This window comes from Lagopus muta, chromosome 13 (assembly GCF_023343835.1).
Source record: "Lagopus muta isolate bLagMut1 chromosome 13, bLagMut1 primary, whole genome shotgun sequence".
In the NCBI taxonomy this organism is placed as follows: Eukaryota; Metazoa; Chordata; class Aves; order Galliformes; family Phasianidae; genus Lagopus; species Lagopus muta.
The window spans coordinates 3,490,094-3,504,429 of NC_064445.1; the positions used below are offsets into that span (position 1 = coordinate 3,490,094).

General features: G+C 47.2%; 1 protein-coding gene across 22 annotated transcripts in view; it reads right to left on the reverse strand.

The window, feature by feature from the left end:
* The window catches only part of MBNL3 (muscleblind like splicing regulator 3), an 89,564-nt gene that overhangs the window by 33,678 nt on the left and 41,550 nt on the right, over positions 1–14,336 (reverse strand). For 21 of the 22 annotated variants that reach the window (XR_007379600.1, XR_007379598.1, XR_007379599.1 and 18 more), the window contains one exon: positions 573–737. Coding sequence is in view for 19 of the 22 variants with exons in the window: in XM_048959113.1 (XP_048815070.1) it covers positions 573–737 (165 nt within the window). In the remaining 3 variants the exon portion in view is untranslated. Of the gene's footprint in view, positions 1–572; positions 738–11,415; positions 11,541–14,336 lie in introns of those variants that run through there. The other variant, XM_048959128.1, reaches the window with a different exon arrangement.

Consider the following 14,336-nt stretch of genomic DNA (forward strand, 5'->3'; position numbering starts at 1 on the left):
ATAACGTGGTTCTCCAGCCTGAAAACCTGCTTTAACCAACGTGTCCACAGTAGGGACAGGCAGTGAAGGCTTCTCCAAACTGCTCTGCAAACAGCTATTTCCCACAGGTTTCCCTTCTTCTGGAAGAGAAATAAGTCCTTCCTACTGTTAGTATAAAACAATATCACCAAGAGAAAGAGTGACAGAGCTGTGGCATTAACAGCTCTCTGTTGGGACAGCTGGAATGAAATTGGTCCCTCAGACACAAACGCCTGGATGGAATCCATCTTTCCCAACTTCAGCCCACCAATGCAACATACCTACTGGCTTCCTGCCACAGGGCAAAGACCTCCAGCAGTCTCAGCCCAGTGTAGAACAGCTATTCAGAATAAACAGAATGCACTCGAATCAAGCCATGCAGTTTCAGGGATGTACATGAACCAACTGGTCAGACTCCACCTGGTGCTAAGATGCTTCCACCTGACGCCTTGAACTCGCAGTACTCAGTTATCAGAGGAAAGGAGAGCCACAGCTCCAGAAATAAATAGGAAAGAAAGCAGGATGAGTGTGAAACCCAACTCGCAGTGACTTACGATTGGCTGTAGCTGCGTGCCTGGTAGCATGAACTGCATCTGCTGAGCAAACATGGCTGCGGCCGTCTTTTGCTGGATCAGGTTGTTGCGTCCATTTATTTCAAGTTGTGTTTTTAAGTGTGGGGGAGGGTGGAGATATTTGCAGTTCTCTCGGGTACACCGGCCCTGAAAAACATAACAGAACACCATTGCAGTGAGTGCAAGGCTTGTGGCAGCCAGAGAGATTTAACGATGGGTTGTTTGGGTTACTGTAACGATACAATCAGGCAGAGGCATTTTGGTGGCTACTGCACTACTTCTGTGCTTTTCCTTCAGCAGAACAACACTTAGGTGAAGAGAAGAACAACACGACTTCTGCTGCTCTGACACTAACAGAGCACTGTCAAAGTCAATCCAAAAGTGAAGCTTCCAAACATTAATTAACATGATGGAAGAGAAAGAAAAAAAAACCCTAAGTCTAACATAAACATCACTATTTCCAGAAGCTACTAACAACAGTTCCAGAAGCAACATCAAATATCTCCCTTTTTCTTGTGTGGGTTGTTTTTCCTCTCCCTCCCAACACTAGACCACTTCATTGGCCCTAACAACCAGACAGAGGAGCATGTCCCTACCACTATCCCAGCTGCTCTGGGTAAAATGCAATGCAACATCTCTGTAAGAGAAGCACCACTGACCTTCAGCATGCATGTGGACTGAGATGCTGAGAACTGGGAGCAACAAGAGCAAGAGTTCAGACAATTCCCCCTTCATGCTTCTATTCATTAAAAGCACAGTACCTTGCATCACTGACTTCTTTCTTTCCTTCCCCTAAATAAACAGAACTACAAGTGAAGCCAGGGACTCCCAAAAAGCAGAGGTCTGCTCACATTACAGACCACCTGAAACCACCCCTTTCAAAACCATATGAAAATTGTGCTTTGCATAAATAGCGTTTGCAGGCAAACCAAGAAAAATGCAAATAGTCGACTGAGTACAAAAAATGGTAATATATTTAAGAATAATTAATGCTTAGGTTGTTGTGGGATTTTTAAAACCTTTCTCTATGTATTTCATCTTCCAAAAAGATGTACAGAATACAAGAGACATCTTGTGCAATTTATGCATAAGTTTTATAAATAACTTTCATGCAAAAATGGTGAGGGTTTTTTGTGACAGTAATTCTTCCGTAGCTATTCAGAGCCCCACAAAATGGGGCCAGAACTGAGGGACACAGAACTGCTACATGATGGATAACTAATAATTGTTACTGCAGACAGCAAAGAACAGGATCATCCATTACCCAGCCCTTGTCCTAAGCATCCTCTCCAAGGGATGGACACTGAGTTCTCAGCCTCAATATAATTAAGTGTGCCTTCAAAACAAGCAAAAAAAAACCAACCCCAACAAACAAAAGGGCAAACGAGGTAACCTCATGTTCCTGCCTGCTGGCAGCAGAGCAGCAACCCCATAACCAGATCCACGAGGGCACCCTGTCACAAAGCACCAGACAGGGCACAGCCCCTCTGGGATGGCCCTCATCCAAACTGAGGAAGCTCTCCTGGGGATTTTTAACATCTGTCTCTGCCAGGACAGGTGGAGTCACTGCACAGGGCTGAGTAACACTGCTCAGTGCCAACGCTGTGCACCAGTGCAGGAGCTGCCTTTGGACCACCTCAGCATACCAGGGGTGGCAGCTGCTGCAGGGGAAGAGGGCTGCAGAGTGTGGGAGAGGCTGTGTGCAAGAGCATCGCTAGAGACGAGCTCCTGTATCTGCTCCTTGGGGACCAGGCAGTTAAACAAAACTCCTGGCTCTCCGCTGTTATTTTTTAAAGGCAAATAATCAAGTGCAAGAAGTGATGGGCTAAACCCTCCCGAGGTTCAGAAGCCTGCATTTGCTCAGTGAGATTCTGCCTTGCTGCTAGAGAGTGCTGAGCGGCTTCTGACAACCAAACTGCAAAAGAAGAGGCTTTTTCATGCTATTGTTTTTGGCTTCTCTGCAACCCAACAGCACCAGATCCCTAGCAGAGAGGTAATTGCTCAGAGGCCCTGAGGACATGAATCTTCATTGCCAGACATTGCTTGAAGAGAAGGTAAAATGGCACTACACAGCTTGCTGGTGCCCAGACAGCCAGCACTGCTTCGAGGCAAACAAGTGCATTAAACCTGAAGGAGAAGGAGACTCCTTTGGGATTCAGCTGGTTTGGGTCGTCCTTCCTGCTTCCCTGACCAATCCTGCTCACCTTGCTCAAAGACAGGTGGAACAGCAAAGGCAAGCACACTGCTTCAAGGTGATGTCACACAACATCTTGAATTCAGTTTTCCAAGCCAAGCTGTTGTGATTCCACTGTGATTCCACATGTGGCTTTCTCCCCACTGACCCACACACACATTGAGGAGGAGGGTGGCATCTCTACAGCAAACAGGAGCCCAGCACTCAGGCTCAGAGCATATCTACTCTGTTCTGGACTGCAGCCTTCCAGGGCTTACACATTAATTCTTCCTGGTTGGAACCTGGCACAGAGTGCCTTGGGTTGGGAGAACGCAAACATACCTACCAGATTTGGAATGGATTCTGTGAGGTTGTTCTTACGCTGCAGGAATGGAGGAAATGAAAAATAGCTGCCATTTTAGTGAGCAATACATTTAGGGCTGACCTCAGCTTGAGAGGGCTTTGCCATTCCAACTGAAATTTGGCACATCAATGATACCATACACCACAGTCGGTGTGAAACATTGTTCTACTTCATTCTTCCCCTCAAAACAGTTTAATTCCATCGGGGTACTAAAATCGATGCAACATCCTTGATAAGGCCTGGTCTGCTGAGCTGTGAGCAGAAAGCAGTGCCCACTGGGTGCAGCTGGTTCCAGGGAAGATAGGGAATATGTATTTGCAAGGAACTAAGAGCTGCAAAGATGCTGCTGCAGAGCAAAAACTGCAAAGTGCAGGCACTGCTGTCATTTGGGCCTCCTATGGCTCCAGGAAGACTCAGTGAATCACCATGTAAATTCGGAAATCACATCTTTAGCCCAGCTCCTATTTGCTGTCATTTTGGTTTCATGCATCATCAATTGCTGCATTCCACCAAGACTGCTTAGAAGCCACCAGTGAGATGGGTTTCACTCTCCTGCACCACTGCAGATTCTCCATCTGACAACAAACATTAGGAGCAACACAGAACAACACAAAATATTCCTGTCCTGGTGACCTCAGTTTAGACATCTAGCTAAACAACATTGAAAATGCCTCATCTAGAGCAACGGGCACTTCTGAACACCCATATTAATAGAAGTAATCCCCTCCTCTACATTTCCATCACTATGTCCATAGTTCCCAGTACTTCTCAGCAACACACGAGCTTAACCACGCTGATTTCAGCCCAGTGAAAGCAGCCAGAAGGATGAAGGAACTGCCATTATTTGCTTCTCAGTACCAACTGCACCACAGCAGGGAAAGCAATGGGGAACTGGTGGCAAATCTGCTGTGCGGAGAGTGGGCTGGGGACAAACAAGGACAACTCCATTTCATACCTAGGGTGACCTAGGAATACAGTACGAGTCAGGCTCCAAAGCCTCAGAGGAATGTTTTTACCACTACAAGGTGCTCACTGTTTGGATGAGGCGAGAAGCTGCAGCTCCAGCACAAAGATAGTCTCAGCAGCAGCCAGACTGGCTACGTGCATTGGGAAAGGCAAAGCCCTCAGAGCCTGACCCTTGACACGAAGCAGTGTGCTGAGCTGCTGCAAACTGAGCTGCTGCTCCGTGTAATTGGAGGAGTTTGTTCTGGTGCTGTTATTTTAGCATGATTATTGATTCTAAGGAGTACACATTGCCACCCTGCCCCAGGGTGGCACACGAGCCTCCATCCAAGGAATCACCACCCAGCAACAGACTGCTGCTGGCCCTGGGAACATGCTAAATATAGCCATCTTTTCTGGCTCCTCACAAAATGGAAGGAGTATGAAGAACCACATTCATCAGCTTCTTTGCCAACTAGAGCCAGGAGGGAAAGGCATATGGACTGCAATTCCCCAGGCTCGAAAGATGGATATTAAAAATAAATCATTAAAGCATTTTCTGAGAGTATCTTCTCTCCTTCCTTCCCACATGCTCCCCCACCCTGACAGTAGGCTGCTGGCATGTGACCGGCTCTGTGCTGCCAACTGAAGTCATGCTGCGATGGCGCATACTGTAAATGGTTGGCATCCAACACGAGTTAACGTGACAACAGCTTGCGATGTAAGCAACAAAGGCAGCTGTTGAAGCATAGCAGCGATGGCAGCACACTTAAATGCGGTAACAATACCTGTGGTACACCTAGGGTTTGGAGTGCAGTTGGCTGCACCTTGGTGTCTGCATCCCCACGTGCACTGCGTGCCTGCGCAGGGCTGGCTGAGCCACACCTAAGCACGCTGCACAAGTTCTCCCCTTGCTGGCTGCTGAAACGAGCCAAACCATGCTGCAAAAACAGAACTTTCAGCACTAACCCAAGGCTGCACTCACATTCACACCCACGCCGTAAGGCAGTTTGTTACAGCCTTTAATCAAGGATGCCAGTGAGGGGTTCCAGAGCACATCCGTCTCTGGTTTTAATGACTGCATTGCATGTCCTGTCAATCACCAGCAATTCTCATGTGAAAACCTTTAAGTTAATGCTGCTTTTCACACACTAGAGGCTGTAGCAGTCCTGGGCCCTGACTGTGCTGTCTTCTCCACAGACACTGATGACATGTGCAATGACTGACAGCAAAAAGAATGAAAAGAGATGAGGCAGGAAAGGATTTCCATGTTTTGCACAAAACCAGGCACCAAAACACAGCTTGACTACATAACTTCTCTCTGCATGAAGCAGCAGATTTTCCTCCCCAGAGGAGCTCAGTGAGGAGGCACACAGAGATGTGTGGTGCTGCTTACTCAGAGCTCTGGCTGCAGCACGAAGCACTGCCCTCACCCACTCCACACGTGCATAGAGCCTTCTCCTGGCTGGAGAGCCCAGCACAGCTGTCATACATTACGTGCAACATGGCCTCAGCCATCTAGTGTGTGCTGCTGCATGCTGAGGGCAGACAAGAACCAGGCAACACGACTGGCCACAGTGCGTAAGTTATCAGGGGGTGGTGGGAGCCAGCATAAGGGAGCTCACAGCTTCAGCCCCTATGCCCATGCAACACACTCTGCTCTAGGTCTGTCCTTACTGGTCTCTGCTCTTTAAGAGGACAGGGACACGGTGCTCAGCCCAAGCTTCAAGTCTTCTGCCCATCCTTAAGGAGTTGTGGCTTCGAAGTTACCCTCCCAAGAAAGCAAATGTCGAGGGCATTTGGAATACTGCCCATCCACCACCCCCAACTCAAGTGCTCCGTGCCCTCTACAACTTATCCCTAAGTAACTGGTCCCAAGAGCCAGCACTTGACATGCCTGCTGCACCCTGTGTTGCAACCTCATGTTGCTGCCTTCAATGCTGTGCCACATTACTCCTCCCAAAACAGGCACAGAGCTGTGCTTGAAGTCTGTCCATCTCATTGCCGGAGCAAAATGCCCAGCAAACATCAAGTAGAATGGAAAGAGCAAGTTCCCTGTAGTAGGCAACTGTTCCCCAGCACAAATGGAGAACAAAGCAGGCTGTAGCAGACAAGTCAGCATGATCATTAGCGACTGCCATCTCCCAGATAGGTGTTCATGCAGCCAAGCTGTCACTCTCTGCAGTTTAAAGACGAGCTCTGTACATACCTTATCTGCAACTCCTTTCTACTGACTAATGAAATGTTAAAGTTACGCTGCCAACTGAGTCAGTGTAAAGTACAACCTTGCCACCTTCCCAGAATATTGACCCTGGCACAGCACATCACAAAACTTCTGCTTAACCACGATGCATTTTTGCTCGTAGTGCTGGAGCAGCTCACTTTTCTGAAACAGGTTTTGAGATATTAGCTACAAAACACTGCTCCTCACTCATGCGTTCCCATGGAGGGCTGTTAGCCCACTTACAAGGATCCTAAAAAGCGGGTGCAGAGGACTTAGAGAAGTCCTCAGGCCCACACAGATCAGCTTCACCTATTTTCCCCAAACCTACTATTTCCCAGGCAAGGGACTCCAGCACGTTGGTCCCCTTGCAGCTGTACAGCTGCTCCTGATTCCCAATTCCAGCATTTCTCCTCTTGCAAGTGAAGTTCCAAACTTCTTAGCTCACCTTAGAGGGCCAGAACAGCAATTACTCCCCTCCTCTTGGAGGAAGTGCTCATGCTTAAAGGCTGCAGCCCCATTTACTCCCTCAAACCTCTCTGCTCCAGGTGATGCAAACCATGCTCTTTCAACTCTGTGAGCATGATTTCATCCTCTCATTAGGAGCTTCTCCAGCCACCCTGACGTGTGTGCACGTACAGGGAACAGAATTCCAGCTCAGCCCTTGCCACCACTGGGCAGATAGGAAGATTTTTCCCACATACTCGGCAGATGACATTGCCATTTATACACCCCTGCATGACATTTTCTTTACCTGTGGCAGCCTAACATTTTTGACTGATGTTCAACAAGCTTCTGTCATGCAGCTGATGGTTTTGCTTATAATTTTGTACTGTTTTGATTGAACTTGAAACTTCAACCCCTCAAGATGATTTTTCCAACTTGTTGAGATTATCTACCACTCCATACCCGGTTCCCTAGAGTGCCTGTACTTCCTCCCAAGCTCAGAGCACCCTACAAATTTAAGAAGCATGCTGTCTATTCCATCTTTCAGGCAATCAGTTAAAAATTATATTTAAAAAAAAAAAAAAGTGACACACAAACTGAACCATTTTGCCAAGAGCATCCTTCCGGACTGCCACTGAACCTTGTGCAGTCTTCCAAAGAGCCGTGGGCTGTCACACAAGTCTCTCCTATGCTTTTGTTCCCTGTCTTGTTCGGAAACAATCTGTGCCACACCAAAGACTTTCAGATGAACACCAGCACTCATTCTTCCATGCCTCTTTAAAATAATCCATCTCAGAGACTTTCCAGTTCTACTGCTATCTCTGCTCCTCTGGTCATCATTGCAGGGATGGATGCTGGAATGTTGGTGATTTGCATCCCTCCAGGGTCAGGGCTCAACCAGACACTTGTATGGAATGTTTGGTACACAGGAGCCTGTGGTCTGACATAACTTGTAGTACAGTTCAGTAGACAACTGCACCTGTAGTTGTAGTGGGAAGTTGTTGCTTCCCACTCCCTCCTTTTCTTTTCCACATGCTGGTATAACCTTGACATTTTCCAAACGTGGGTATGACATCCATTTACAGACAGCCCCAAGACTACCGTCAAGAGGCGGATCTCTGTTGTGAACAGAACATAGCTGAAAAAGCACAATACATCTTTCAGTCAGAACTACCAGATGGCAATCAGCTATGGGAAGGGGAGCAACGTGGATTTCATAATGTACAGAAGTTTCAAAGCATATGGATAAAAATGCTGGAGTTGTGGTTGAGCTGGTAACTCCCAGGTACAGATGATACAGGCCTTGTGAAATGCATACCCTAACTGCAAATTAGTGCAGTTCATACACGCATAATTTGCTGGAAATATAATTCAAGTAGGCCTAAGAAACATAAACCACTGTTCTGCAGCGCCTATAGGACGAGCTTCGCCTGACTTCTCTGAACTTCCCACCACTTGGGCTCAACAAGCCATCTCCCTGAGCTTGTGCAAGCAGTTTAGAAGGAAACTGCTAAAACCACCCAAGTGGTGTTCTGTCCTAACTCAGCTCCACCTGCAGCAGTCAGACAAACCCTTTCAGATTTTACACTAAATAATCAGACCCAAGCCAAACGCTTCTCAAGCTCCTGCCCTCGTATAGCTCAGGAGAGTGCTACAAACAGGAGAGCTGATACTGTGCATCACCACATTACTCACTTCGGCCTCACAAAGCTGGTGCCAGGATGTCTAGGCACACTGCAGCTGCGGCTCAGAGCTCTGCAGCAGTCACCAGCACAGACACTGCTCCGATGAAGAGGGCTGTGGCTTCTGCTGGGTCCCAGAGGGCCGGCCAGGGCTGCCCTCAGCCTGGTCTCCCTGCAGAAAGGAACGCTGCCTTTCCTACCTGCTGTTTGAAGAGGCATTACCTACCGAGGAGTGAGAGCTCTCTAATTCCCTCATACATCCCCACAGCTGCAGTGGAAAAGCCTGTAGATCTGTCACAAGCTCCCTGCGTTACCAAGACAGCCCAGCTTGTCACTGAAACAGCAACTGAATTCCACTGGCTTCAATGAACACCAGGTCGAGCCCTTCCAGACAAAGCCTAGGTTTGATTTTGACTGAAGCGAGCGAACCCTGACGCTCTGCATGATTTCAAATGAAAGCAGGGGACACCTGGCAGCTCTGACAAGAGCCGTGGGTCTTTTTGAAACAAAACCTCAAAGCAAAGCTCAGTGGCATGAGCAAGCAGAAGGGAGCTAGAAGGCCCTCCAGGCAAACCCAGGAGCCACGCAGTGCTTTCCACAGCAAAATGATGCCAGCCCTGCTCTGCCCAGTTCTCTCCTTACAGCTGCGAGCAGAGCGCTGAGGGCCCACCAGGAGGTGAATAGGATTTGAGCTTCATAACAATTCTGATCCTCTGAAGCCATAAAAAAAAGAAAGAAAAAGAAAAAATAAGGCAGATCAAGCAAATACAATCACTTCAGTCCAGTGAGGCTCTTCTTGTCCAGTGAATAAGAAAAATGCAGAAGGAATGGGAAACAGACAAAAATCCCTGGCTCTAGCACATTGGCACCATTCATTAGCCTCCCTGTCTCACCCTTGTGACTGCTCTGCTGGGTTATTTTTGCTTTGCAGAGAGATGGAAGGAAGGCCAGGAGGAACAAAAACATTAGCATCGTTTTTTACAAGTACATCCGAGTCCAAACAAAAGCCATCAAGGGGACAGCTCAGGGGACCAACACTGCAGTGCATTCTCCAGCCTGACACTGGCAAGCAAGCTGCCTCTAGCAGCCTGACACACAACTGAGCTGATGGGGCTGTGGTCGAGCACTTGAGAGTACAGCTGGGCAGGCTCCATCATCAGGCACTGTGTGACAAATAGCAGCACTTTGCTCCAACAGGGAACATACTTCCCACCCTGCAGCAGAAACAGCGTGGTAGCTAAACGATTTCACCAGTCCATTTTATTTCTGAAGCGAGGCACAAAGCTTTTTGTGAGTAAAATCACGTTAAGAGCCAAACATTAGAATTAAAACACCGCAAGCAATTGGCTGCATGGTGTGGTCAAATCCTATTCTAACTCTGGCCCTTTCAAACAGCGTGCTTGAAACTACAGGGCACCTGGACCTGGGGCTCCTCCAGAGCAGAGGCATTCTGCTGGGATGCAGACATGAATATCTAGGACTCCTGAACAAATCTGCAGCCTCAAAACGTTTGTCAAGCTTGTTTTTGTTACACAGCTCAAAGCAGTACACGAGAGGAAAAAGCAAATACAGCAACATTTCTGCATCATCGTACCCTTTTTAGCATCACCTTAACCACTGACAGGTACTCAGCGTTATCACCAAGCTCTTCTTTGAGCCAGCGAGCTCTACAGGCAAACCCAGCTCCATGCAGACAAGCTTGTTAGCATGGAGCCCGTGTATTTCACTGGGTACCATCACCCTGGCAATTGTTTAAGATTTTAATTAGAAACAGAGCGACATGCCTTCACTGTGCTCTGTCAGACCCCAAGCAGCCACAGGCACCAGCTGAGCTCCCATTCACCTGCCTGTTAGGAAAGCTGAGAGCTGCTGTGAGTGAAGTTTACTTTTGCACATTGCTGAATACAGCAATGTTCTGCTGCATTTCCCCAGGACAGCACAAAGAGGTCATGGCTGTCCTGCTTTCACGCAGGATTTTCATTCCAAGCTGTTTGTTCTCCTGTTCTGAGTTTGTAAGAACTTCAAGTTATTTTGTTGAGGAAAAGCCCTGTAGCTCCTTCATTATATTTTTACATCTTGACAACTCTTTCCAGCTCTGTTCTCCTGCCAAGCTCTCCCCATTCGGGCCAATGGCATGCTCTGCTATGCTCAATGAAAAACGTGTATTGATTTTATGGTTCTTGGTTTGTGGAACATTTTTGCTCCCTCCAAGCAATGGACAGCACTCACTAAGTCCAAAAAATATATACTGAGAAAGCACAGCGCTGGCAAAGTATATATTTTATGAACTGCAGAGCCAAAGAGCAAAACAACCACCAAGTTTATCGGAGAGATTACTATTTGCATTGCACAATAAGCTCATTCCTCAAAAGAGGAATAAAGAGTCTGTTCTGTTCTTTTTTTAAGGCATCCACCAGTACATTTTGATTAGGTTGTATTTTGTGAGCAGCAGCAATCTGCACCACCACACACTTGGAATGAGGCTAACACAGAGAAGCACCATCAGCTCAACGTTCTGACCTGACCAATTCTAACCTCTTCCAGGTGTTCTGCTCAGGTTCAGGAATGTTAAAAGCATAATGAAGTACACTTCTTTAACACAGTACCAAACAGGGCTTTCTCCAGGCAAAACAAGCTTTTACAGACATCCCTTATCCTGGAACAGTCCAAACAACTGATCAATAGCAATTATGAAAGAAGGCACTTAGCAGCCAGTAAAGAGAACAAGTTTAGAAGCATGTTTAGCCCTAGGATGGCTGCATGCATTTAGTTCAGGGCACAAAGCAGGTGACATCCTGCAGTGTTAATGTTCCTAGAGGCCAATGTTTCTGTGAGGGGTTTATTCAAAACCAAAGAAATCAATTCTACTGCAAGCTGGCATTCCATTGATTTACAGAAGCTATACCAGTCTCTGGGATAACACAACTACGGCATTAAAAACAACCTCCTCTCTACACACACATACAAACCCCCAAATCCTTCTAATAGTCTCCCACCTTTTGTCTCCTGCTCTGTCACTTCAGATTGTCTCTAAACTGGGGCAGCTTTTGAAAATACCAGGTGTAGTTTCTCCTGTGCCTTAAACCACTTTTTCATTGCAAATCCCATAATCCAATTCTATAACTTTCACTGGCTGATTGAATCCGTCAAGGTCATACGGAAACTTGATGCTTCTGACCTTCCTTTACCTACAGCATCTGTTAAATATTACAATTCAAGCAGTCAAACCACACGTAGACAGGACTAAGCAAAGTACATTAAAGCCCAGGAGAATAAATGTTAAAGCACTGTGCTCATGAATACAAATATGGGCTGTGTGACCACCCCTGGCTGCCTCACTCCTGGCGTTTGCACAAGGGAAAAGGCAAACACAGGAGCACAGAGACTGACAGCCGCAAGGCCAAAGCCCAATGCTTTCTCCTGTCTGGAGGGCAAAGTGATGCTCAGAAGGCCTGGCTTCCCCTGTGCTTTAGATATTTAAAAAAATGAAACTAAGAAAAACAAAACAAAGAGTTTATTTGCAAGAACTTGGCAGAAAACAAACTTACCATCTGAGTACTAGCTCAATTTCTGTTTGTGTTGCTGCAAGCAAAAGCTTAATGGGCATAAACAGATTCCTGGTTTAAAAAAAAAAGAAAAGTAATAATGAAAAAAAATTAACTCCATCTGGGCTGACAATTCACAGGGAGATTCCTCAGCCTGGAAAAACAGCTCAGCAGCATGGGCTCAGCCTCAGCTGAAGAGGGGCTGCCAGGGACTGCCTAGGGTGGCTGCAGGGGAGCGGATAGACACGGCAGAAGGCTGTCAACCTTCTGGGTATTAGAGCCTCTGGATAAAGCAAACAGACAAACAAATAAAAAGCATGCCAAACTTCCGATTTCACACCCTTGATGTAACAAACTCGCTGCTGGGCACGGGACTAAAGGCGCTGTTGCCAAAATGCACCTTCAGGACTGCTCCTCCAACCTGCTCAGCTGGGCAGGCACGGACCGCACTGCCCTCCCCTAATCAGGAAGCAGCAAGGCTTGAAAGGGAAGGAAGGGGGGAAAAAAAAAGAAAAATAACAAAGAGAATGAAAAATAAAACCTGCCTTGCCCCAGGCAAATATTTCACCTTGGCTAGCATGTTCTTTTAGTGTGTTCTTTATCCTTTATTACAGCCAGTAACGTATGCACATTTCAGTCGCAAGGGATTTTTCTCTTAAGGAAACCCCTTCAGATGCACCCTTTAAGAAGTGCCTCGCACTAGAAAGCAGGTACATAACCAATCTCTGCTCAAATCTCAAGTGAAAGGAAGGTAAAGGCAGTGTAAATATTTGCTAAGAGTGCAGGGCAGGGCCCACAGCAGCAGCGGAGCACGCAGGCTGCAGCAACAGCAGGACAGGTCTTTCACAGGCACCAATTTGCCCATGAAGGTTAGGAGCAAAGGGCTCACAGTGCCAAAGACAACGCCAGGCCATTTCTGTGAGCAAAGAAAGAATTTAGCAGCAGCACACTGCAAACTATGGGACACATTTAAGTGCAGGACACGTGCGCTAGTCACAGGCACCACCCAGGCAGTCAGTCTTAAGGGACAGCATGCCAAATTCAGTGCCAACATCTGAAAACTTGTTAATTTATGATGAATTCATCAGAACAGCCTCAGCCAGAAAAAAAAACACATCTTAATGATCTGTCCTAATTGCAGACTCTCATTCCACCCCAGCCTGTTATCCGGAGCCTGATGAGGGGCTGTGCAGATCTGTGCTCCCCACCTTGCTCAGACAAAGCAGATCTGTGCTCTGCTTCCCCACTGAGCATCTGACAGACCCTTCCCAGCAGCACAGAGCAAACAGCAGCCCGCTCCAGAGCTGTTCTCCACCTGTACTGCACACAGACCCACAGACCCAGGACAGCTCTGGGAATGAACTGACCAAAGATGGCAAAATCTACTAACGTTTGTTTCTGCCAAGCAGTGCCAGGAGTAGGGACTAACAAATGGTGGTTTCTCCAAAATGCATTATTTCAGGCACTGAAAGGTTAATTCCACGTAGCTGCTAATTAGCTCCATTCCCCACCCTGTAAGAAGTGCTGCAGGACAGGACACAGAGATTCAATCTCATTCTGGAGATGCGGCCACTTTCTTCCTGCAGGATGCAACTTCTGCCCTGCCAAAAATTCTGACCTAAATTCTCCTCTGAGTGGCACTGGTACAAGCCTGGAATAACACTGCTCAGTAACAGAGCAGCTACGAGGGAAATATGCTGCAGATATGTGCGTGTGTCTGCCCATTCCAGCAGAACAACAGGAAAGGAACAGATCAGGGCTTTCATTTGGTTTGCTTTGGTATTTGGAGTTTTCGTTTTTAATAGCTGTTAAGACTCATGTCTTTAGGTTCAGAATACTAAGAAAAGCCAAGGGAGGTAGAAATAACGAAAGCACACACAGACACCTGCTTATTCAGGCTTCAGTCACTAAAATCAAACTGCACAAAGTACTGTGGGGTTTTTCTGCCCTTCCCATATTACTGACCTGCTCTCCAAACTCTTGCCCTCAGTTTCCACTCTGAGCCGCTTAGCTTTGTCCCAGTCACCCACACAATGCAGGCTGCCTGATGCTCAGACTTGTGCAGACACGGAGGAATGCAAGGATTTGCTTTCTAATAGAAACCAGCCTTTAAAAGCTATCTTGACAATATGACGCTGGCAGACACCCGACCTCATGCATTCTGCTTCTGCCACCAACAAGAGAGACCTTCAGACACAGCACAATCCTTTCTTAAAAGGGCAGCAAGAAAAAGCCCTTTCACCGCCCTGATCAGGAACAGCCAGGATGACAGTCAGCTCTGAGGCAAACATCCATCTGTGTTGAAGCAAGATGGGTCCATCCCGGATCTGGCAAGGAGAGATTTTTCTGCAAGGAAGCATGACCTTTCCTGA